The sequence below is a fragment of the Numida meleagris genome, chromosome 1 (assembly GCF_002078875.1).
Source record: "Numida meleagris isolate 19003 breed g44 Domestic line chromosome 1, NumMel1.0, whole genome shotgun sequence".
NCBI classification, from domain to species: Eukaryota; Metazoa; Chordata; class Aves; order Galliformes; family Numididae; genus Numida; species Numida meleagris.
The window spans coordinates 181,098,670-181,123,494 of NC_034409.1; the positions used below are offsets into that span (position 1 = coordinate 181,098,670).

General features: G+C 40.7%; 1 protein-coding gene and 1 long non-coding RNA gene across 5 annotated transcripts in view; one reads left to right on the forward strand and one right to left on the reverse strand.

Moving 5' to 3' along the window:
- Positions 950–24,825, forward strand: part of PGR (progesterone receptor) — a 42,474-nt gene continuing 18,598 nt past the window's right edge. For 3 of the 4 annotated variants that reach the window (XM_021381278.1, XM_021381288.1, XM_021381295.1), the window contains exons 1-4: positions 950–1,011; positions 1,381–2,679; positions 3,882–4,033; positions 16,897–17,013. In XM_021381278.1, the coding sequence (XP_021236953.1) occupies positions 953–1,011; positions 1,381–2,679; positions 3,882–4,033; positions 16,897–17,013 (1,627 nt within the window). In that variant the 5' untranslated portion in view covers positions 950–952. Of the gene's footprint in view, positions 1,012–1,084; positions 1,238–1,380; positions 2,680–3,881; positions 4,034–16,896; positions 17,014–24,825 lie in introns of those variants that run through there. The other variant, XM_021381279.1, reaches the window with a different exon arrangement.
- Positions 18,113–23,235, reverse strand: LOC110390108. Its single transcript, XR_002433548.1, has 2 exons — positions 22,992–23,235; positions 18,113–18,462 (listed from the first exon to the last, which is right to left on the reverse strand). It is a non-coding gene; the product is annotated as an uncharacterized LOC110390108 (long non-coding RNA).

The window sequence follows — 24,825 nt, forward strand, 5'->3', positions numbered from 1 at the left end:
GAGGAGAGATTACAAATGTATTTCTATTCCTCAAAGGAATAAAAGACAGACTTCCAAAGCAGCCTATCATTCAGTAGTATTTTGCCAAGAATAATATAAAACGTACACACTGCTCTGAATAGAATTTTTTTGAAGCCACTTTTCCTATAAACTTGCTCTTCATTTCTGATGTTAGCTTTCAGACCACGGAAATAATTCAAGAAGTTGTTTTCCTCCCCTCAAAGCTGTCCTTTGCAATCTAAGAATACTCCAAAAGTAAAACAACAATAGGAACTATTTCACAGTGATAAGAGTTTTTGAGAAAGATGTCCTTTCACAGGAGCATGTCCTACTCACAGAGCACAAGCAAGCTTGTAACAATTTACATGTCTCTCAATCAAAAATACACTGATTCTATTCAAAGCCAGAAGGGTTACTCCTGGGCTAATTTACTTTTTGTATCTTTAAACACCATCTTGTTTTCTGAGACTGCTATATAATGCAAATTATACATGTGTATGTGTGCGTATGTATTTGAATTAGTAATAGCATTATCAAGCTGAACAGGTTCCTCCACCAAGCCAGCATTTCACACGAACAGCCATGAGCAGGCAACAACTTCATGGTTTTAAGTAATTTAGGCTAGGTTGGAACTTGGTGCATGCAAGGCAGCCAGCCAGCCCTGCAAGGCCAGCCCCAGGTCCATTCAAAATGTCCTTTCTTCACTTCAACAATGTAATTAAAGTATTAGAAGTACAGAATGCCTCAATTTTTCTGGTATTTTCTTCCAAAACCCTTTTGCTTGCTCTGCTGTAGGGTATTTTGGAGGTCCCATAATATGATGTAAAGTGTTGTACAGTGCCTTGGTCTCTTTGATACTGGAAAATGAAAGTTTGACGGGGAGGGTGAAAAACTCTGGAGGTAAGACGTGTCTTCCTCTCTGCGCTCCGTAACAGCGACCTGCCCAGCCTGCATGCAGCCGGGGATGCAGTCCTCGGGCAGGACGGACACCTGCAAGAGCCGGGGGACGGGGTGAGACGGGGCTGCGAAGGGTGGATGCGGTAGGGCGGCGGGGAGCGGAGCCGGGAGGGAACGGGAGCGGTGGGAGGGCCGGGGCAGGCGGAGCGGAGGAGGGGCCAGGCCGTGCCGGGAGCTGCTGGAGGGAGCTGCCGGTACCCGAGAGCGGAGCGCCGAAGGGGCGAGGAGGCGGCTGCCGGCCGGGGGCAGCGGGAGGGGCGAGCTCGGGCCCCGCTAGGCGGTACGGGCGGCGGGGCGGGGAGCGGCCGGGGGGAGCGCGGCGGGCAGCGGAGCGGGGCGGGCAGCGGGGGACGAGGCGCCGTCCCCGCCCGCCCGCTGCCCCTCGGAAGGCGGCAGACGCTCAGCTCGCTCTCCCCTCCGCAGGACCGTCCCGGCGGCGGGCAGCGCACGGCCGGGGTCCCTCGGGACGCAGCGCCATGTGAGCGGGAGCCCCGTCCGGGCCGCGAGGAGCCGCGCCGGAGGCTTGACGGCGTCCAGCGCTGCCCCGGGCAGCATGACCGAGGTGAAGGCCAAGGAGCCCCGAGCGCCTTCGTCCGCCCGAGACGGGGCGGTCCTGCTGCAGGCTCCCCCCAGCCGCGGGGAAGCGGAGAGCATCGACGTCGCCCTGGACGGGCTGCTCTACCCCAGAAGCAGTGACGAGGAGGAGGAGGACGAGGAGGAGGAGGAGGAAGAGCCGCAGCAGCAGCAGCAGGAGGAGGACCGGGACTCCCCCTCGTACCGGCTGGGCAGCGGCTCGATCTCCAAGGACTCTCTGGACAGCGTCCTGGACACCTTCCTGGCGCCCGCGGCTCATGCCGCGCCCTGGTCCCTGTTCGGGCCAGAGGTGCCGGAGGTGCCCGTCCCCCCGATGAGCCGCGACCCCGAGCAGAAGGCAGCGGACGCCGCCCCGGGGGCTCCCGGCCCCTCGCAGCCGCGACCCGGGGATCCGCTGTGGCCGGGCGGCGAATCCCTGAGCGTCGCCGTCAAAGCGCGTCCGGGAGCCGAGGGCCCCGGCGAGGCCAGAGCCCCGGGGCTGCCCGGCGCCGAGGAGCGCGGCTTCCCGGAGCGGGACGCGGGGTCCGGAGGCGGCGGCCCGGCGCCCGCCCCGGCTGCTTCCCCGGCGGCGGCGGAGCCGGGCGCGGGGCAGGACTACGTGCACGTGCCCATCCTGCCGCTCAACTCTGCTTTCCTGGCCTCGCGCACGCGGCAGCTGCTGGACGTGGAGGCGGCGTACGAGGGCAGCGCCTTCGGGCCGCGCTCCTCGCCCTCCGCCGCCGCCGCGGACTTGGCGGAGTACGGCTACCCGCCGCCCGACGGCAAGGAGGGCCCCTTCGCTTACGGCGACTTCCAGAGCGCGCTGAAGATCAAGGAGGAGGGCGTCGGCCTGCCCGCCGCCCCCCCGTTCCTGGGCGCCAAGGCCGCCCCCGCCGACTTCGTGCAGCCCCCGAGAGCCGGGCAGGAGCCCTCGCTGGAGTGCGTCCTCTACAAGGCCGAGCCGCCCCTCCTGCCCGGCGCGTACGGGCCTCCCGCGGCCCCCGACAGCCTGCCCTCCACCTCGGCCGCGCCGCCCGGCCTCTACCCGCCGCTGGGCCTCAACGGGCACCACCCGCCGCTGGGCTTCCCCGCGGCCGTGCTGAAGGAGGGCCTGCCCCAGCTGTGCCCGCCCTACCTCGGCTACGTGCGGTAAGGGCGCGGGGCTGAGCTCCGCGGAGAATTCGAGGTTCTCCTCGGCGAAACTAGGCTGTAGCGAGGGGCGAGGCGCGGCCGCGGAGGTGCTCCTGTGGGGCGCTGGAAGTCAGGCAGGTGCCGAGGCACGTCGGGACGGTGTTTCACCTCCTGGGCTCCGTGCTTAGACGGTCGTTGTGGCTGTATTTCCATTTTCTCTTCTGTTGATGCGTGCTGGGGGATGCCAGGGCTGGTGCGAAGCCAGCGGGGATATTAATTTTATAATTTTGCAGCTGATGATCTTGTGGGCGCAATTACAGTCTGAGAAAAGCAGCACTTCTGTTATGGTTGCTCAGTGAGACGTCTTAGGAAGTCATCAGCCCCAAAGAAGGGAGGGACGGCATCAGTATTGCTGATGTCTGAACTGGAAGGAGGACAGTGTTGATAAGAACCCAAATATTCTTCAGAATAAGTTCTGATTTGGGAAAAGGTAGTCAATTTCACATAAAAACCGAAACATTTTGAATGTGGGTATTGATTTGCTAGAATGAAATGGCTTACTTTATGCCAAGGCATTATGCATTACCTAGAAATACTTGTAAAAATAACTGTATGCAGTGCTGCCGTTTCAGTGGAAATACCTGGATTTTATCTTACTGATTAGGTAGATTGTTTTTAGTTTGTTTGTTTTTTTCTTGACAAGATATATAGCAATACTTTTTACTTTTCACTTTTTCCTTTTCACTTTTCACTTGCCATAACCAGCCCATCAGAATTGGCTGCTGATGAAAAGCTGCAGCTGACTGGGAGGTGACAAGCTGGTTATTGAGGATTTTTCTAACCAAGACAAAACTTTGTTATTTCCCATGTGAACGGGCTTCTGAAATTCAGTTGGTTTCTAATTGGTTCCATCCCTATCATTCTGTGTTGAGGAAAAGATATGTCAGTATGACTTTGCTCGGAAGACTCGTTGATCTGAAGAAGATGGAACATTTTGACAGTTTCCCAAATTGTACCTTTTTATTGAAACCATTTTCAATGACTAGACATGTAATGTGCCTTTTATGCTGGTGTAGAGAAACCCTTAAGCAGAAAGGCAGTGCTGTTTTTTTTCCTTATTCTTCTATAGAGGAAGTTTTTATTGTAAAACTGATTATTTTGGGTAAGTAGCTAAATGTTGCAAATCTGGATGTTTCATTTCTCTTCTTTTTCTTTTCAAGGCCAGATACAGAAACCAGCCAAAGTTCCCAGTACAGCTTTGAATCGCTACCCCAGAAGATTTGTCTCATCTGCGGTGATGAGGCTTCTGGCTGCCACTACGGAGTACTCACCTGTGGAAGCTGTAAAGTCTTCTTTAAAAGGGCAATGGAAGGTACTATATCGTACCATTGTTCCTAATTATTTGAAATAGTCCTGTCTAGGTTCTGTAAATAACATACCCTGACTCATAATCTTTGAAAACATGATTACTGTTGTTTTTTTTTTGTTTTGGCAGCTCTATTTAAGTATTACAGTGAATACTAACTAAATTATTTCATCATTGACTTCACTAGTGTTCTTTTTTTTTACTTTCCTTGTTGGCTGTTTATTGTTTATCATTTAATCTTTAGGCAGAATTTCATGAAAATCTTTGGCATTACAGAAATTCTAAAAAGCATAAATCTGATTTAAACAAAAATGTTGAGTATGAACTGATGATAGGCAGGTAATTTATTTTGGCATCATTCAATTTTTGAAGTCATATGTAATTTTTTCTCGCTTTTCATATCCAACTGTATTTGTGCAGAAGGTAAAGCAACTCAAAACCATATCCTCTTACTGTTCAGCATACATACTGTAATGATAAATATTAGGAGGTCACGTGGGTTTCTGGTGGAAATGTTCTAAGGTTGTTTTCCTTGAATATTTATGAAAAAGCAGTATTAGCAGAATGTTACTCATTGATACAGACGTGCAGAGGCATAAGAGGTCAGTACAGTTAGGCACACAAAAAGCTTGGGTTTTACCTAGCCTCTTCATACCTACCATTTTTAAAAAGTCTTTTCCAAAGATCAATCCTATGGTGAAGAAATATGTTGGTTTTTTTCTTTGTTTCATTTTTAGTAAGAATATTAAAAGGATGGACAACAACCTCAGAAAGCTGAATTGTGACAACAGGAACTATAGATTAAGTTTTATAGAAAAGAATGACAAGTAAACATGAGCAAGATGAACAAATTGAGTTCTCTAGTTTTATACATTAGTTGCAAGTCTGCAAGGAGTTGTTTAAACAACGAAGTCCTTTATTTTCACTGAAATGCATAATATAATTATTAGCAGTGAAATAATCCCATTTATAGATTGGTCTCTAATTTCATTGAGATTTAAAGCACTTCTTCACTTCTTTCTAGTCAGAAAAAAGGTAGCAAATTATTCCTCTTTAAAAAGAAAATTTTAAATACAAGAGAAAATAGTGCTTAAAAATTCACAGAGACAAATTAATAAATTCAGTTGAGAAGTTTTTCTTATAGAATTTTTCTTCCCCTCATTTTTTGGAGCAGGAATGCTTTATTTACCTTCTAAAAATTTAATACTACTCTAGATGTTTCTTTAAGAATTATTTGTGTGAATAAGGTGTTAAACTTTTTGAGTGCAAATTTATGATCACAGCTCTACTTTTTCTATACTTTCATGAAGTACTGATCACCGTAAGAAATTTAAAAAATGGTTCAAAATAGATTACTTTTTCTACCTGTGTGGATTTTGTATATTTACATTTCTCTTTCATATTGTTGCACACTTGTCAAGTGCATACATAACAAGGGACATAATACAGTGCTATTGGGTTAATTGGAAAATGCCTATTTTTTATTTCAATTAATTATGTAATCTCAGATATGTTGGCTATTTCAAATCTAATAGAAAGCATTTTTTTTTTTTTCCCAACAAAACCCACTGCTCACACACCATTCATTTTACTTATTCCTAGTGTGTGGGAAGTACAGTATTAAATAAATACATCCTTTGAGATGAAATTGACCATTATGTTATCGAGAAAACTCCATTTTCCTGTCTCTAATCTTTTTGAAATACCCATTTGAAGCTGTAAAAGTGAATGTAGAAAAGTTTCTATGCTAAGTATGATTTAATTTCAGTAGAGCTAGCAGGTACCTGTATATCGTGACAGTGGGCCAGAGCTGTTTGAGGATAACTAAGATGAATATAGATTTAAATTACTTTAGAATGTTGGCATTTATAAATTCTGTATAAGATTTAGCAAAGATTTTGTTATTTGGGTTCCCAGCTCCCTAGATGTGCCTATATGCATAAATAAAATGATGGTCTCAGTATGATAAGTATATTTTGTTTGAAGCAGAATCCCAAGCAGTTAACCCCAACTGTAAGTCTTTTAGTGGGGAGGGGAATGTAGAAGAACAGATTTGGAAAAAGGTAGTCCTGGAGGTGGGGAGGGGAAAATGCAGATAAAGAATAAAGATACCAGTATTTTAGGAAGTTTATCTCTTGCAATTTGATGTACTTCATTGCGTTCAGAGGTGGTCGTTTTCGGTTAGTTACCTGCAAAGGATTGGTTTATGAATCCACTGATTCAATTATTGTACAAACAAATTACAGAGGTTTTTAAAAATACTCCAAGATCCTACTTAGTTATCAAGAAAATAGTATAAGTTACTTTCATTTGTACTTAGAGAACTGAAAACACAAAGCTGAATTCAATTAGTTGATGGGGTAGTATCGTTCCTTTTTGTGAGCTGAGGGTGATGGGCAGTTTGAAGTTGCCAGTCAAAGAATATTCAGAGTTAAGATTTAAAATGCTTTAAAGCACGCAGAATTACTGTATGTGCAATTACTGTATGTAATTTGCTGTTGATGGTCAGATAGTTTTCAAGTCCTACCAATACACCTAATTCATGTTCGCAAAAACATAGGTATAATATTGCCAGCAGAGCTTATAGGAAAATGAAGTTTAAGAAGTGAACTTTTCCTATTTTTCTCTAAATTGACAAGTGGTCTTTAATATCTTGCGTAGATAACTTCACATAAAACTGTGTGATAAAAATCACCTAGATCCTGAAAAAAATATACATGCTGTTAATTTTTGTTTCGTATTTATAAAAGCATTTGCCTTCTTTTGCCATTTGACATAGAGCGACAAGTGGCTGTGTGAACCAGAAGTGTTTGAGGCCGACATAAATACATGGCATTGCAACCGATGTGTTAGGAACTAACTCTTGGTTTGTTTAAATGTCTGGAACCCTACTACAACTTACAGATTATATAGCAAATTAGTCTAGTTTTAGTGGGTGCTTCAAGTTCAGGGTAAGAGCACTGTACGAGTAGCAGTGTCAGGGAGCGTGCTCAGCCACAGCAGCAGCAACATTTGGCTGGTGAAATGTAGACTTTTCTCTGAGACCAAAATTTGGCAAATTCTGCTGGATAAAATGTAGTTTCCGTGTGAGTTTTCACTGTCTCTGCATATGGGTGGAGGAGAGTGCTGAGTTAAGGCTCAGCTACATCAGTGAAAAGGCTGATCGTTGTTTCAAGCAGCCTTTCTGATAAGGTTTATCTGACTTGTGTTGCGTACAAGCAGCTTATGATGGCAACGTGATTCACTACATACGTACTGAAATACTGAAAATAAGGAGTATTGCTACAGTTGTGCTTTTCCATAGCTTAAAAAACAGCACGGCAGCCAAACATTGATTCAAACAAGCCAGCCACTGATAGAAAGCCCTCTTTGGAAAGGCAGTGAAGTGCCGTACTGTACAGACCCTTTCATCTACGAAATTAAGGTGGCAACTATAAAAAGTTCCCATTTTCTTAAGTCTTCAGCGGTGTCCATTTTTTTTAATCTCACTTTCCAGGCTCTCGGGGTCAGTATTTGGTGCAGTGTGTACTGTATGCCTGATAGCAGTGAACACTGCATGAAGCAGAGAAGGCAGGCATACTGCATGTTGAGAGATACAGATGTTTTTCACTTAATTTATTTAGTATTTTTAAACATTTTTATTTTGCACGTGACCAAAAGGTGATAATGTACAGTAAATGTGTTTTCAAATTCAAACATTTGAAATTGCCTCCATGACGGTCCTAAAAATCAATTGGATAATCTCACTTGTGAGAGCAAGGAATTTGCCTTATGAAAAGAGAAATAAGATCTGTGCTGATACATAACTATAACTTCATCATATAAAAGTGTATGTTGCTCAACCATTTGGCAGACAGCAGTTTGCTGATTTGCATGCAGCACAACGACGGCGTGTGCTAGGATCGTGTTTGTTTTGGTGCTAAGTGATGCCGGGCTGCTTGCTGTTCTCATTATGCCTTCGTGCTGCTTTCCTGATAGGGATAGCTTAGAATGCAATCAGCTGCAGAAATGTCAATTAGCCAAATTTTGGGCTTGACTTTACATAGTGTGTTTAGAAGCATTACTGAATATTGCATCTTTTCAGGTAGAATAGCACTTATTTCAGCTATTGTAAAACTACCTTCTGTACAGAGCACCGGCACCTGAGTGCTCTGTACTACTGAGGTTGCTTTGTTCTAACTTCAGATCTGCACAATAGGAGTAACCTGAGTTGCTCATCTGAAGTTCATTTTATAGTGAATGGAGAGAAGTGGGAACTTCTAGGAAGTAATTCACTGACTTATTTCAGATGTCTACTTAGGTTGAAAATGACAGTACTCTAACTGTTCTCAGCATTGAGCATAAAGGCAGTGTCAGGTGATGATGTGTGCAGCCTGCACTTGGTGTTATGAATCCCACCCACACCACCAAAGTAGCAAATACATTTTTAAACTATATAATAGATGCAACAATTATTTAAAATAACCATTGGGCAGTGTGATCTTGTGGGTGGCAGCCCTGCCCACGGCAGGGAGGCTGGAACTTGTTGATCTCTAAGGTCCCTTCCAACCTAAGCCATTCTGTGATTCTATTTCTAGTCAAACTACTAGTTACTAAACAAGCATTTAAGTTTGACGATGTCTTCTCATGTTGTAGATCTGTCCCGCAAACCAGGTGATTACTGGTAAGGAGTGGTTTAGAAGCTACCAATGGAAAGACTTAACGAAGTATCCTCTCTGTTAGTCTGCCATTGTGCACAGTGATACATGGTTGTGCTTCAGAGGTTTCCTGCATTTTGACAGGTGACTATTGCTTAATATCCCTTAACTCTGAGTGTGTTTCAACAGTCTGGAATCTACTGTGGTTAAAACGTAGAAGGAGTTACATGCTACACTGAGATGCGGGAGAATATTACCCTATTCTTGTCAATGAGTTACATGATCTTCCATTATCTGCAAAGATAATGTTTTATGTGAGAACTGCTGCGCCAAGCTGCAGGCGTTTACAGTGTGGACATCCACGTTTGGGTTAATCACTGTAAGCATCCTTTGAAGAGAGACTATTAAAGAACCCAAATTTAGACATCTATTCAAGGTTAAAATAAATTCTGAAGTACCTGTTTTTCCTCTAGTGCCCAAGAATGGAGTGTGCATTACTTTTTTTGCTGGGTGTCCACACATGAGAATCTAATTAGTCAAATGAATCCTCTCTTCAAGATTTTCAGCAGTTTGTTGTCCAAGGGGCAGCAGTATCTGTTTTTTGCACATTGTTCCTTTCTGCTATTAATGTTTCTATTTTTCTGTCTTTGTTACTCTTAGAGTGAGTGACCCTATCCCACAGGTTCAGTTGTAGGACAAGTCAAAGAATAAGAGGAAAGTACATATTGAAGACTTCATTAAGGCAATATGCTGTAATATTTTCACTGAAATCAGAATGTTGGGATGACTGAAATGCAAATATGTAGGTTGCTCTGGGAGTAATGTCTGCTGTTTATTTCCATGGAAACTACAACAGATACAAAGAGCACAATAATACCATTTAATAGAACAAATTCTCAGCTATGAAACACTATTTTTCAACGTAGTCGCAACCATTAGCTATGCTTTTTTTTTGCTAGCAATGAACAAAAGCCTGCATGCTGTGCTTGTAAGAAATCTGCATCAGTAGAGCTGTGACCCACGGTTGCCACTGCTGTAACACACCACCCAGCACCTCACTGTGCTCACATCCACTCTTTGGTCTCCATTAACAATGTCAATGGGTGGCATTTTTTTCCGCATGGAGGAATTCAGTTCCACACCTTTTCTTCATATGCACTTCCATGTCAGACACCATTTTGTCACACTGCCCCTCCGCTTCTATCTGTCACACAGCAACAAAATGTAATGGAATACTAGCAGGAAGGTTCAACCTCTACTGCCATACACCAACGTCTGCCTCTGATGTTCTGGGCCAATACCATTAAAAACAAGGCATTACATTTGGAGCAGCTCTCATATAATGCTTCCTATGTTGGTAGAAGACTACAGCAGTCATGGATCAGAAGAAGAAAAAAATAGTACTGTAATGATGCATATGTCTGAAACAGTCAAAGTGTTTTTAAAGTAGATTGCATGTTCAATCCCATGATCTATGTTTTATAAGAAATACACCCCTCACTGACTAAAAGCTGTCAATTTTATCATTTTACATATTTCTACCAGTGATGTAGTTCATTTAAAAATGGTGACCATGGAACAACTGTGACACATTGCCATAAAACAAACTGGAGATGCTGACTTGTAGAAGCCAGCATGATTCCATGATTTTCTGAAATATATTGGCTATGCAGAATTTTTACTACTATCAGTTTTTGTATTTAGACAGTCTTTATGTCTCTCAGGATATTACCTGAAAAAAGCAGCTAAAATCAATGTGAAAGAGTAATCCTGATTTTGCAGTTTCTAATGGTTAATATAATGGATTTCTTTTTTTTTCTGTTGTAGATGGTGGAATAGGTGGAGAAATAAAAAAGATTTTAAAAAGGGATATAACTTCTAACTGTCTAGAAGTGAGCGAAAACTGGGTAGCTACACTTAAGTGTTCTGTTTTGGAGATAAAAACAACGTGTGTATGTTAGCGTCGAGAGAAGGAATTTTGGAAGGAAAAAGACAGTGGCATTGCAGTGTTCACAACAGAAGGCAGGGAGATCTTCAGATCAGGATAAAGCAGAAGGAAAGGGTCAGTCAAAGGTGTTGCAAATACTGGAAGTGTTTCGTTGAAGAGAAGAAAAGCAAGGGTGGTTTTGAAAATAGAGCTTCCCTTTTAAAGAAACACATTTTGTTTTGTTCACTTAGCAAACAAAATTTGACAGATGCATAAACAACAGGCAGTGGACTGGACGTGTACCAGAAGTTTGTTGATCTGTCAATCTGCTCAGCAAAGTAAGGTATAATATGAGATATATTAGGTTTGGCTTAGGAATGGACATTTTATGGTTTTGCTTTCTTTTTGAAACAAAATATTTAAATTCAGCCTGTTTTTCCATCGCACGTAGTTAAGGCACAGCAGTGAAGGACTAACTTCACAAAGGGATTGCTGGTACCTGCTATGCTTGCAAACTCCATCACTGAGTGCTTAGAAGAAGTAAGGCAGTTACACAGGATATAAGAGCTGTGTCCATCATGTTTGATCCCTGAAGGAGTCAAACAGCCCTTTCTGTCCTTGCAACACCTCTAGGCTGTTGGATGACTTGGACTGCAGTCACTCCTCGCTATTTTTGCTTTAAGCTATACTGATATGGGGGGGAAGAAAAGACTCCAGGATGGAACATACTCCCAGTTTACTCTTCTATCCACTGTTTGCCCTCTTTGGTCCACTGAATCCTAAGTCCTTTGCTGTGAAGCAGATCCGCTTCAGTAGCAAGTCTTTAATATTACTTTGTAGTCCTTATAGAGCAGCTGATTATTTGTGTGGGTGCATCTGTGCTGAACTGCAGCCAGACTACACGGAAGCTGTGCGCTTGTTTGCAAACTCTCATTTCTTCCTGTCTGCAAATAAAGGTGCTTTGTAGAGCTATAGTCAGGACACCTGCTTAAGATTTGGGAAAAGTGAATTTTGATTCTGATGGTCAAAGAGGAGAATTTAATGAAAGTCCCCCACTGAGCACTGAGCTTTTTGTAAACAGATTATGCATGGTAAGGTCAGTGAGAGGTGTGGTTTCTTCTTAAGTAGTTAGAGACTAAGTCTCACTTCAGTCTCATCTTTTAGAGAAAATGTTAGCGCAGTGCAGAAGTTGGTATTAAATAATTAAGAAGTATTATTTGAGGTGTGTGAAATCTTGAAGATTGCAGTGGTGTAGAGGGGCACGCGAGGGGCATATTTTCAATATGACAAACTCTGTAGTATAGATTCCGAATTGTCTGAAACCCATGCTCGTAAACACACACAGAGAGGCAAGCTCAGCACACATTTGCTGTTTTGCACATGAGAACAGTGTAAAAGTGGTAGTTTCAGATCAGATTGAAACAGACTAGCTGTTTTTCCTATTGCTGATGAGGAACTAGCCTACACTGTTTGCCTGGTTATGGAAAATATGGATAGAGTCAGCCCAAAGCCAGATGAATCCTTACCTAGTATATTAGCTTCGCTTTTAGGAGTCAAAGCTATACTCAGAAACTTCATCTGGACCATTGTGTTTAGTACACAGAGGTGCATCTGATTTTCATTTTGTTATGAAACCATTTTTGTGGTCCACGGGAACCCCTGATGGTGGGTTGGTGAGCAACTAATTCCTTTGTTTTTTAAATCTACTTTCTTAATTGGTTCTTTATAGTTCTTATGATATGAAAAATACTTTAAGAGGTAAAGAGCATATTGGGAGTAAATTATTGAGCAGAACCTGGTTCTCAGGAATGCAAAAGGTAATGCTGGGAAGTGTCTGGCAATAAAATAATTTAAAAAGAGATGTGGTAGATATTTGCTGTTTTTAGATAGAAATAAAAAAAAAGAGATTAAATAAAACACTGTGATGTGTGTTGTGAACAGTGGTCGTTCAGTGATGGTTATGGGCTCATTCTATAAGACAGGGAAACAGAATCAGCTACGAGAGAGAGAAGATAAGAGAAAATGCTTTTGTTTGCAGACAGGAGGAAATGAGAGTTCTCAAACAAGTGTGTTACTTCTGTGCAGACTGGCAGCATTTCAGCACAGATGTGCTCACATAAATAACTGCCTGCCTGCCTGTGATTCTCCCAGTGCAGGTGCATTTTCCATATTTTGCATATCTGCAAAATTTCAGCAATTCCATTAGTTCACTCGAATAATTTTAAGTGACTTAAGGTATGTCAGTCAACTAAGTTAATACTGTAGTTTTTAAAGACTCTGTACAAGCAGAATTTCACTGTATTATTAGTGCAGATTTACAGATGTAGTTGCCTGTTTGCATTAGGACTTCCATTGTTACATAAATGAACAGAGATGGGGTTAAGAAGAGTGCTATCCTCTGACAATCTGGAGCATATGAGTAACAGATGAAATATCCGTGTTTTCTTCATATCTAAGTTACAAGCTGACGGGTTGAGAGGTTGAGAGAAAACTATAATGTACACTTTTAAGGACAGGTGAAAAATAAACGTGTATTGGAAACATAACACCGGGGGAAAACTTCCTAGGAAGAGATAGTTGCCAGAGAGTTTTTAGATGAGTATTTTAGTAAGAGACGCAAATTTAAATCTTTATTTTCTGACCTGGGCTCTAGTGATTACACTGCTATCTTGGTCTTTGTGTTTTTCTTTCCCAGTTAAAATGACATGAAAGATACTGAGTGACAAGCTACCAATTGAACAGGAATTTTGTCTTAACTGGGATCTTTGGTTACTTCATCAGGACATGTATCTAATATTACTGCAATACCTATATAGTAAAGTGAATCAATTGATATATAGGTGATCCTAAATACCATATTTTGGAAATTAATCAAATATCTATCTGTCACGTTTCCCATTTCCTACACAGTCAGTCCTTCAGATGGTTGCTAGTGCTTAAATAGTAATGTCGAGCAAGTAACAGTTTCTTAGAATCCAGCTCTGGACAACAGATACAGTTTCAGATGAGATCATTTATTCAGATTTTTCTGTCTGTATGAGATCCAGCCAGATGACTGAGATAACTAAAAAAGCCCTGACAGGTGAAACTATGGAAAATACTAAATGAATGTAATACGTGTTCCAAATCAGAACCAGTGGAATGCACTTAAAGGTGGGAGGTACTGAGGGAGAGGTTAGATAGCGGTGAGCAGAATGGAAAATCATGTGAAGTATAATTCAAACTCAGGATGTAGTTGTGTCTTCTTTATAGCCTGCAAATAAGGAAGTGGTTGACAAGTGTTAAAACTCATGATTTTATCTCCTTAGTCTCACAAGGGGGTTTAGTGGACAGGGTGCTGGCTTTTTCCTTTGTTCTTTTTTTTAGTGCTGGTTTCTTCTTAATGGAAGAAACAAACTAGGTAAACATATAGTAAGGATTGCGTCATTGGTCTTCACTAGATTGCAAATACAATGTGTTAAATGGCCATGAAATAACACTTACTTTTTGAGTGTCAAAGCAAGTTCTTATTTCACGGTATGCACTGGACAGGGGGATTCTTTAATCCTTTCAAATCTTCAGCTCGAATATGGAGTGCCATATTCACTGGAACACAGAAACACTCAAGAGCAGTTTTCATAATTATCATTCATTTTCAGTTTGTTCTGCAGAAGTGAAAAATGTGTTCTGTTTTGGATTTATATTAAGCAGTTGGTGAGTTGTTATGTAGTGTTAAAGTTGTTCCTGCATTTTCAGTTGAAGAGGAAGTTGGATCTGTTGATAAACCCTCCATTGTGAAGAGGTTTATAAGAGCTGTAGGGAACCTTAAATGTGTGTAACAGTGAATTTTAAGTTTTACAATGTATTGCACTCTTTAGCAGCATTAAATTTAAATGTGCATAAGTATAAATCATGCTATTAACTTCTGTTGCCATTACTGCTTCCATCCAAGCTTTTTAGGCTCTTTGCAGCGAGAGCATGCATGTAGAATGCTGAGTATGCGTACCACATACTGGAATCAAGAGCATATTCTACATACTGAGCTCATTTTAGAACATGTGAACGCTTCGAGTATTTGAAGTGTAATGTTTCATGATATTACACTAGCTTTGGTAGATCAGCATTTTTGTGTCAGTATAGGAGGAAGAGTAAAACTCGAATGCCTATATCATCGTGAGCTGCTCGTGAGCATTTACTGGAAATACATCATCTACTTTTGGTCTTGGATGTGGGCTAAATGCACTCAGACCATGTGTAAATTGAAAAAGTTCCCAAACAAAAATGTCCAGAAGAGATGCTTTTCAGAGAACAAAAGCCAAACAAAGCTATAAAACACTCACAAACATAACTTAAACCTTATATTTAAGCATTCCTTTGGAAATTAACTGTCCATTAAAGCATCAGAATGTGATAATGCAGAGATAATCTCATGCTTCATAGATTTTATGTTAAGTAACAGAGGCTTAAAGCTGTTGTTGCTTATCAGAAGACTGAGTGCTTTTGTAGCTAATGAAGGCGAAGTAAGATGAGGGAAAGACTGCAAATAAATCTCAAGGAAGATGTGTTCAAAATAAGTGTTTTGTTCCTGGTCTGCTGCCAAAAGCAAGACAGATTTGTATTCATTTGGTTAATTTTGGTAATGTTTCCTGTAAGAAGGAATTGAGGATTAGAAGTAAAGGGAGAAATTAAATGAGAACGTCTTGTGATTTAAAGCATTAATAAATACATCTAAAATGCCAGGCATTGTGTGAGGCTTTTATTTACCTGTTGTTTTCTAAAACAAAAGAAACTGTTATAAAAATGAGTTTCAAGCAATTAGGTTTCTTTCATTAAAACCAGACAAGTTATTCTTAAAAGTCAAGGTAAGAAGTAAATAAATTGTTGAAAAGATGTTGCCACAGAAGCAAACACATTCTGTTTCACGTGGTTTAGCACCACATCTTTTCTTCTTGTTAGAACAGAGTTGTGTTTGTATCCTGATTTTTCATCTGAGACATTCATTTTCTTTTTGTCTCTTTCCTATTTGGAAGACTTATTGGGAAACAGTTTCTTACTTTACTGCATGCAGATAAAGAATGGAAGAGGGTAATAAAGAAAACAGTAACAGCAACTGAGCAGGATAATCACCTCAGATTTGTTTGCTACTGGGGACATCAGATGGCTGACTCAGAGTCGTACCAATCTAGAAATAAGTACAAATCTGAAAGTTGTGCTGTTGTTGTCTTTTACATTTGGAGGTCCACTCTATAGCATTCCATGGAGAAGCATCTCTGGTGTTGGTACTTCCTGTAGTTTATCTCTCTTTTTGATCCATTTTATTACTCCTGAAAGAAAAATCTTTCTTTATGCTTCCTTGTCAGGAACAGAAAATATAGAAATGAATAGAGGGTGATGTGCAAAACCAGGAAGGACTTTAAAGTTAAACCTTACGGAATAAACTCAGGCTTAATGTGAAGATTTGCTTTAATTTCTTATTACAGCTTTGTTTACTCATGCAAAATCAAAATGAGTCACAGAGGTCATTCATCAGTATTGTAAACAAGCATAAAAATATACTTTTTAATTCTCTACAGCAGAAATTTGAAAGTATTGTTGAAGCTTGTTTTGAGAAAAATGCTAGTATACCAGCTGGATTTCATGGTTTGCTAATAAAATGACTGCTCTGCTAGAAGCTAATTTCATTTAAAACATTCCATTTTAACACACTAATGATAGCCTCTTCCTAACTAAGTGCCTCAGAACAGAAGTATAACTAGAGATGCCATTCCTGAAAGCTAACCTAACCCAAAAATTTACAGCCTTCTTCTCTTTGCTCTTATTGCCTCTGTTTGACTGGTGTGTCAGCAGGTCTTAGGCAGAGATTCTCCAGCAGGGATAATTTGCTCTGCTTTTTTTGGTATTGTGTAATGCCCGAATTCTTTGTTCAGTCTGTAGGAAATTTGTTATCAATCCAAGAAAATTTAAGTACTTTACCATAAGGAACAATAATGTAAAACAGAAAAAAAAATAGGTCTGACAGAAACAAATCTGTCATTTTCCTTGATTTACATGAGAAGTATTGATAGTTTTCTATTTTAAGTGATTTGTACTGCCTGTTAATTATTTTGGGGTTATGTAGATGGGGAATGCCAGTCTTAAATCGAAGGAATTATTGTATTTAGATAGTTTCAGGTGATTATTTAAAAGCTAATGTAGAATGAAAGCATCCTTTGATGGGTCAGATACACTTTTTTTGAATTCTCTGTTACTTTGGAATGTTTTTACACAGAAATAATTTTGTCCTGTTAGAAAGCATTGTATTAATCTTGCTTTTCTCTTCCTTGTAGGGCAGCACAACTATTTATGTGCTGGAAGAAATGACTGCATAGTTGATAAAATACGTAGGAAGAATTGTCCAGCGTGTCGCTTGAGGAAGTGCTGCCAAGCTGGAATGGTCCTGGGAGGTGAGCTGCTTTTCACATCTTTTCACTTGGAGAAATAGGCAGTCAAGAACACTACCATCAGTTTCTTGAGTTTAATATTGCTTTGATGCTGTGAAGGAAAGAACCACATTAAAATGGTATTTTTGGAAGGATTTCCTTATGTTTAAAATATTTTTAAATCTTTCCTTGTAATTTTTCTTTAATGAAAGTCTGGAAATCCTGGAGCAGAAATACCTTTCTGTATGAACTGGTGATGTATAATGTATCCTTACACTCATTTTCTTGAAACAGGAGGAATTGTATTGTTGGTGTTTGTTTATTTATTAATAGTTCTAAATCAGAAAATTTGATCTCAATTTGCTTCTTTATCAACACAAAACCGGAAATCAGTACTATCCCTTCTCTTTTCTGCTATGCTTTCCATCTTTGTATAGATGCTTTGTATAGAATTCAACAGTTTTTTATCCTTTTCCACCAAAAGGGCTTAAGTGATGATTGCAGCAACGCTATGGACTTTTGCATAGTAGGTGCTGGGAATTCCTGTCTTCATATTATACCTTGCTGTAACAGGTTTGTTTTTTAACAGAACATTAATCTAGGTTGAGTCCTCTGTCTTCAAGAGCACAGGGAGTAAATGGTATAAGATCATGTAGTTACTTGGCAAGTTTTGCTGTGCTAATATGCAGGAATGCTATATATTTGTCCTCTATTTTTTTGTGTATTTTTCATGAGAACTTAAGCTGTATGATGTTTTAGACCAGCACAAGGCTTGAAGAAATATAAGGCTGAAGATGATAGAAAGGTGATAGAAAGCAAGAAGGAATATATTTTCAAATGGAATTAGTAAAAAAAAAAAAAAAGGAGTGGGCAAAAAAGATATTTTTCTAGTGTGTTTTAACGAATCAAATATTTCTCTTTCTACATTTCTGTATCGTTTTTTGCCCTGGAAGAAGAACTGGCATTATATACAGTTGGTAATTTCATTATTTTGTTGTGTCTGTGTCCGTTCATGAATTAAAATGAGTATGTATTTTTCATGCTGACAGTTTGATTGCACAGCTGTATGCTTTCAGCTTCTGTAATATCCTTTGGCTGCTCCAGTACTTTGCACACATGGCCATTGTGTCATTCTTACATTTTATGCTTTTATTAGTGATGTAAATCAGTAGTTCCCAATCAGAGGCCAGCTGTTGCTGCCTCTCTGGTCTTCAGCCTCCTTAAGAGACAGTGCTGCAGCTGTAGGGAGTAGTCCATGTGATGAGTAGAGGGAGAGGCAGTGCTGCAGGGTGGGCTCTGTTCTGTGTCATGTCCCTGAGCTTCTTGGAGTCCTGTTCTCCAAACTGCGTCCCTCTCACCTCACAGCACTGGGGATACAGAGAGTAATGACAGCCATCAGCCATCCCTACTTGCTGCTCATTTTTTGGCCTCCTCTTGGTAGAAAGAACAGAGCTGCCAAGCATGTTGGTGGCACTAGATTGGGGAAAGAGGGCAAAATGAGAACATGTGATGAACAGTAGCTGGACAGTAGCTCAGTACCTCAACGCCACTCTCTCATTTCCCTTCCTCAGAAGTGCAGGTGAAGAAAATTTGATGGAAAAAAAAAAAAAGCTCTAGTTTGAGATAAGGACAAGGAGATTGCTAACCAGTGACTATCACAGACAAAACAGACTCAGCATAGGGAGATTAATTTCTTGTCTATCACTAACAGACCGAGGCAGTGAGAATTAAAAGCAAACTACCAACACCTTCCCACCCTCTCCTACTTCCTCCTCCTGAGCAGTGGTGGGGATCAGGAACGGAGCTGCAGTCAACCCATAACACTTTGTTTCTGCCACTCGTCCACGGTCACTCTCTGCCTCTGCTCCACATGGCTTCCTCCCCTGCGATGCTGTCATTCCCAAACCGATCCTGTGTGGGCTTCCCACAGCCACAGCTCTCCCAGCACTGCTCCAACACGGCTCCATCCCACAGGGCCCACCCTTCAGGCACTGCTCCAGCACAGCCCCATGGGTGGCAGCTCCCCCAGCCCTCCTGCTCCACTGTGGGCTCCTCTCCATGGGCTGCAGGTCCATCCCAGACTGCTCCTGAGGGGGTGTCCATGGGCTGTGCTTCCTTCAGCCCTCATCCACTGCTGTGCTGTGGGCTCCTCCATGGCTGCACGTGGAGATGTGCTCTGCACGGTGCCCGTGGGCTGCAGGGGGACAGCCTGCTCCTCCGTGGGCCTCTCCTGGGCCTCAGGGAACTCCTGCTCTGTGCCCTGAGCACCTCCTGCCTTCCTCCTGCACTGACCTTCTGGGCTGCAGGGCCACTTCTCTCCCATCTCTCACCCCCCTCTCCCAGCTGCAGTTGCACAGCACTGTTTCCTTCCCTTCAGTCCTCTCTCCCAGAGCCATCCCAGCAGTCTTCCCACTTCTGAAACCTTTCAACACAAAACTACACATCCTTTGGATCTTTCTCAGGGAAAGGTGTTGTTGTAGAGCTGGGGAAGAATCGTATAAAATCCTGAGTTAGAAGGAACCCATAAGGATCACCAAGTCCTACCCCAGGCTCCACATGGGACCATTCAAAACTCAGACCATATTTCTGAGAGCACTGCCCACCGCCCTCTGGTGAGGAATTTTTTTCTAATACTCAACCTGACCATCCCAGGATGCAACAAACATACATTTTGCTCAGTGTGTAGGTTCCTAAAATGTAAAAATGTTGGTCAATTTCGCTAGCAATATTGATGAAACAATATGTCTTCATTAATGTGTCCTCATATGAGGATTTTATATCCTCATACTTGAAAACAGAATCTGATAATGAAGGTGCTCCAAGACTTTGTTCCTTACCATCATGTATTGAGAGAATATAAACTTGCTCATTCTCTTTGGGTGACCTTTTTTTTCCAATCTAGTACTAGGAAGGTGTAAATAGTTTCTTTGTAATTGGTGCTAGGTAGCTCTATCTAACCAGTTTGTGTTGGTATTTAGTGCTTTTCTAAACATACCTAAACAATGCTGTCTTTCATTTGTTGAGGAGGCTGTTCCAGTCCAGTTCCTCAAATTCTTGGAGGAGCCTGTGGTCTCTGCCTGCATCTTTCTACCTACTCCAGTGATGTGGCAGCAAACAGGAAGAAGGGAGCAGTGATGCAGTGGAATAAAGAAAATATCAAATGGAGCCGGGACTGTGGCATCTCTATTTTTTTCTCAGCTGGCTCAGATTGAGTGTAGTGTTTCAGGTGCTCTTAGTGATGTGAATAGTTCTGGGGAGTGTAGGAAGATAATTACTCTACACAGATTGAAGTGGAGCAATTAATGCTAAAAAAAGCAGAAGAGACAAATTTAGGCAAAAAAAAAAAAGAGGAAAACTGAATTGATCTTATATTACTTGTGAATGAGGATTTAAAATTGAAAACAAAAAATCCCCTCTACATTACTATTGGTCTTGCTACTCTCGTATTTCTTACTTTTGCTCTTCTACCTTTTTTTGCACTTCATTTGCTGCATCACATGAGCAATATTACCTACACACTTCTCACAGTGTTCATCAGCTCAGCATGACTCATATATGGGGGTACTGCTCTGCTTGTTTAGATAATTATCCTCAGGGAGTAAGTGTCCATAAGCAAATTCCCAATTCATAGAGAAAATGGTATACTTGGATACATTGTGAACTATTTTTTCGGAATTCTTCAGTACTTCAAATCTTTTTCTGTGTTTACAGCCTTTAAGAATGTTGTGCATTTTGTGATTTCTGTCCTTCAGACAGAACTTCCATAGATATCCTTCTCTTCTTTTCCTTCTACTTGTTTTCTTAGTGCTAGCCTTCTGTAACTGAGCAAAGACCTTCTGTAGTACTTAATCAAGGTGAGAAAGGCTGTAAGATTTTACAGAATATTAACTATAGATTCCAAATAAATAATCTTACTGTTGGGAGTACGCTTATCTTCCACTGAATGTTACTGAGTGGCAACCATATAGATTAGTAGTATATTATGTTGACAGCAGCTCTGTTTTCTGCTCCTAATTCACAGCAGTTAAATGAATCTGCATTGTATTTAAAAGGAATTGTAGTCAGTGCATTACATAGTAGCAAGAAATAGCTTTAGCAACAGGTTTTACTTATTTCTTGATATATACAAAGAAAATATTAATAAAGGAAATATTTCGTAATGCCCTAAATTTTCCTTCTCTGTGGGAATGTTAATTTAAGTTCTATTGGTTCAGAACTGTGCATGTTAATGTATCTCCTTTCTAATCTTCAACCTAATGGGACAGCAGAAGGCTGTGTCAGGTCCTGGAATAAACAAATACTCAGCTTTTTATTTCCTGTCAGTGGATTTGTGATTTTCCCAGGCTGACTATCATTGATTCCTTGTTCTGCTCTACTGCTAAATTATCACATTATTCATTGTTTCAGTCAGATTTCAGTCCTCATTGCAATGATTAGATGCAGACAAATCTTAATTAATTTTCCAGGTAATATTTTATGAGGTAGTGTCAGAGGGCTTATTAAAATCAAGATGTATTACTTCTGCTTTGCTGCTTTGTTCCTCTATTTTGTATACACCCTCCTAGGGTGTACACAGTTTGTTCTCCTACACAAAACGTAAGAGCAGAGTGACCTTAAAGTCAGAGCCACAGTGTTCTGTCAAGAATAATAAATCATTGACATTTTTCACCTGATTAGAGTGATTGCAGGGTATGAGGAAGAACAGTGAGATGTTAGACCTTTTTACTAGAAATTGATCCATTTTAATACAAAATTATCACTATCGGTAATGTCTGATTGGCTGTTTGACTCGGTATAGCTAGTTAAAAGAATATTAAAATACAGAATTATGTGTAATGGGGAAAATCACAGTGTATTTGATTCTGAGATGATGTAGATTTTATTTTTTTTATTACTTTGTCTTCTAAGTACACATACTACCCAAATGCTATATCGCTTGCTCTTTGTAGTAAATCAGGGGAACTGTGAGTACCAGGAAGCTGCTTGAGCGCCTGGCAATCCTATTTAAAACAAATGAGTGAAAATGACCGAAAGAAATGGTGTGCTGTATAAATGTGCACAGAATGGCCTTACACAAAGGCACATAGTTGCCAGAGTGGATTAGGAGCCTTCACACATTATAGGACCTAGTAGAAACATTTGTTTACCTTAAAGCAGGAAATTATTTCAATGTTTTTGTAAGCTACAATTGAAAAACTCTGTTATTGTCAAATCTTTGTTGTTTTCCCCTTGTCCTTAAGAGTTTGCATTCATTTGAGATGGTTCCCATGTGGTAGATGAGAAAGTTTACTGTGAGTTACCTATAGGTAAGAAGTGGGTTTGTTGTACTGCTAGCTGTTAAGCAGCATAATTAGAAATAAACAAGCCAGTGCAACATTAATTCTGATACATTTAATCACTTGGAAACGTGGGTACTTATTAACTACTCACATTTCCATGTGATAAGCACTCTGCCTGGTTTCTTTCTTTACTTGTTCTCTGAACTGTAAAAGTATCTGAAGCCATTATTTCACAAAATACCTGAAATCATTATTTATGAACTACCAAAGGTATTGTTCCCTGTTTTCCTTCATGCCTAAACAATAGTTAGTGGGAAATTCCCAGCATGTTTAGGACTATGTATGTATTTTTTATGGTAGAAATTGGTCCAAGTGTCTATTCTTCTTTGGTTTTGTTTATGGTGGTTTTTTTGTTTTGCTTTTTTTCATTCAGATGTAAGATAATTTGTAAGTTGGTGTTGGGTTCTTTACTAAGGAGTCACTGATCAGGGATATTTGTATCGTTATTACAAGTGATAAAATGAGCATAAGATGGACACGGAACTTGATACAGATCTAATTGACCTCACAGGTTAGTGGGAGTACTGCCTCTGACATCATTGGATAATGACTGCTGCTGAAGGACCCATCCTTCACATTTATACTGTTAATAACATGTGAAGTGTGACCAGCAGGTCGAGAGAGGTGACTCTGCCCCCCTACTCTGCTCTCGTTTGACCTTACCTGGAGTATTCCATCCAGTTCCGCAGCCTCCAACACAAAAGGACATGGGGCTGTTGGAGTGGGTCCAGAGAAGGTCCATGAAGATATCAGAGGACTGAAGCACCTCCGCTGCAAGGAGAGTCTGAGAGAGCTGGGGCTTATCAGCCTGGAGAAGAGAAGGCTCCGAGGGGACCTTTTAGCTACCTTCCAGTACCTGAAGGGGGCCTACAGGGAAGCTGGGGAGGGACTTTTTAGAAGGGCAGGTAGCGACAGGACAAGGCTGGATGGGCTTTGAGCAACCTGATCTAGTGGGAGGTGTCACTGCCTATAGTGGGTGGGTTGGAACTAGATGATCTTAAAGGTCCCTACCAACCCAAACCATTCAGTGATTCTGTCGTTCTATGTATTTCTTGAAATTTTGTTTTGCATGCTCCCTTTGGATTTTAAATACTGTTCTAGTTTAAATGGAAGTTTTGCGCTTTTGTGTACAGCTTTCTTTTTTGATTGTGAAATGTTTAAGTATTCATATTTTTGATAGGAAAACAAAAAACTTTTGCTTTTTTAAGCAAATTTTATCATTTCAGTTGCATTCATCTACTCAGTCCTGTCTGGTTCAAAACCAAGAGGACTGATTCTGCCTTCAGCTATGCCAGTGTACATCAAGAGTAATTAAAGTCATAGAATTTTGTCTGTATTAAGTATTTAGAAAGAACAAAAGGAATCTTTCCATGTTTGATGTATTAATCTTCCTTGATGTTATACTGTGACATTAATGTACTAATGAATGCTTTGAAAAGGTCAGTGCAAGTCTCTGGAGCATCCATCTTAGATATTCCAAACTGGAGACATAGGATTTTGATAAATTTTATTAACTTCTATTATGTGGGAGCATCTGAAGAAAAGGGAATAGACATGTTCCTAAGTAAACACACGTTTATTGAAACCTTCTGTTTTAATATGTGGTTTGGGAGACAGGAACTTTCCAAGAAGGAAAGTGATAGATGAGTCTGACACTGCCTGTGTCTCTAGGTTCCTTTGGTGACCCGCTGAGAAAAGATTCATAGCTCATACTGAAATTAAAGTGTGCTTTCTTACTCCAGTATCCTAGAGTCTCTTTGGTGCATGGGTTACATTCTGACAGTGCAGCAGTACTTTCGACTAAAACAAAAAGAGGGCAGTAACAGACAGACAGATCTTCCTGTCAGATTTCTTTAGAGTGTGTTATTTCCCCTGTCAAATATGTCACTTATAAAGAAAAATACTATTTTTCAAAAGATAATCTGATATGCATTATTTCAACCAAATGCATACATAGTGCTACACTTTTATTACTTTTCTTCTCTTTTATTTTAGAGTGTTTTGGTGTTTTTTTTTTGCATTTTGCCTTTTTGCAATACAATTTCTGAATAGCTCAGCAATTTGATAGGCAGGGATTTTCTTTTCCACCAATGAAATTTGCTGCATGTCTTTTCTACTTTTTAAAGTTTGCAACACCTCAACAAGTAAAAATATCAAGATGATTTCTTGTTTGTTTGATATATATATATATTTTTTTTTTGGAACAGAGCTTTCTCCTTCCTTATTGTTTTCATTAAGATTGAAACATGTGAGCGTCTTAATTTTCTTGAGAGAATGACTTACTATATGTTTCCTCTCATCCTGCATCACTTTCATGGTTTCACTGTCATCTATATCGATCCAAGTACCACCTTCTTTATTATGACATACATTTTTTACTAAGGAAAACTTGTTTGGCAGCACTGAGAAGTTTAGTGATCTAACAACAAGTTTTTACCTTTGAGGGTCTGTTTAAAGTGAATGTGTTCCATGTAGCCATGGATATAACTTTTCCTTG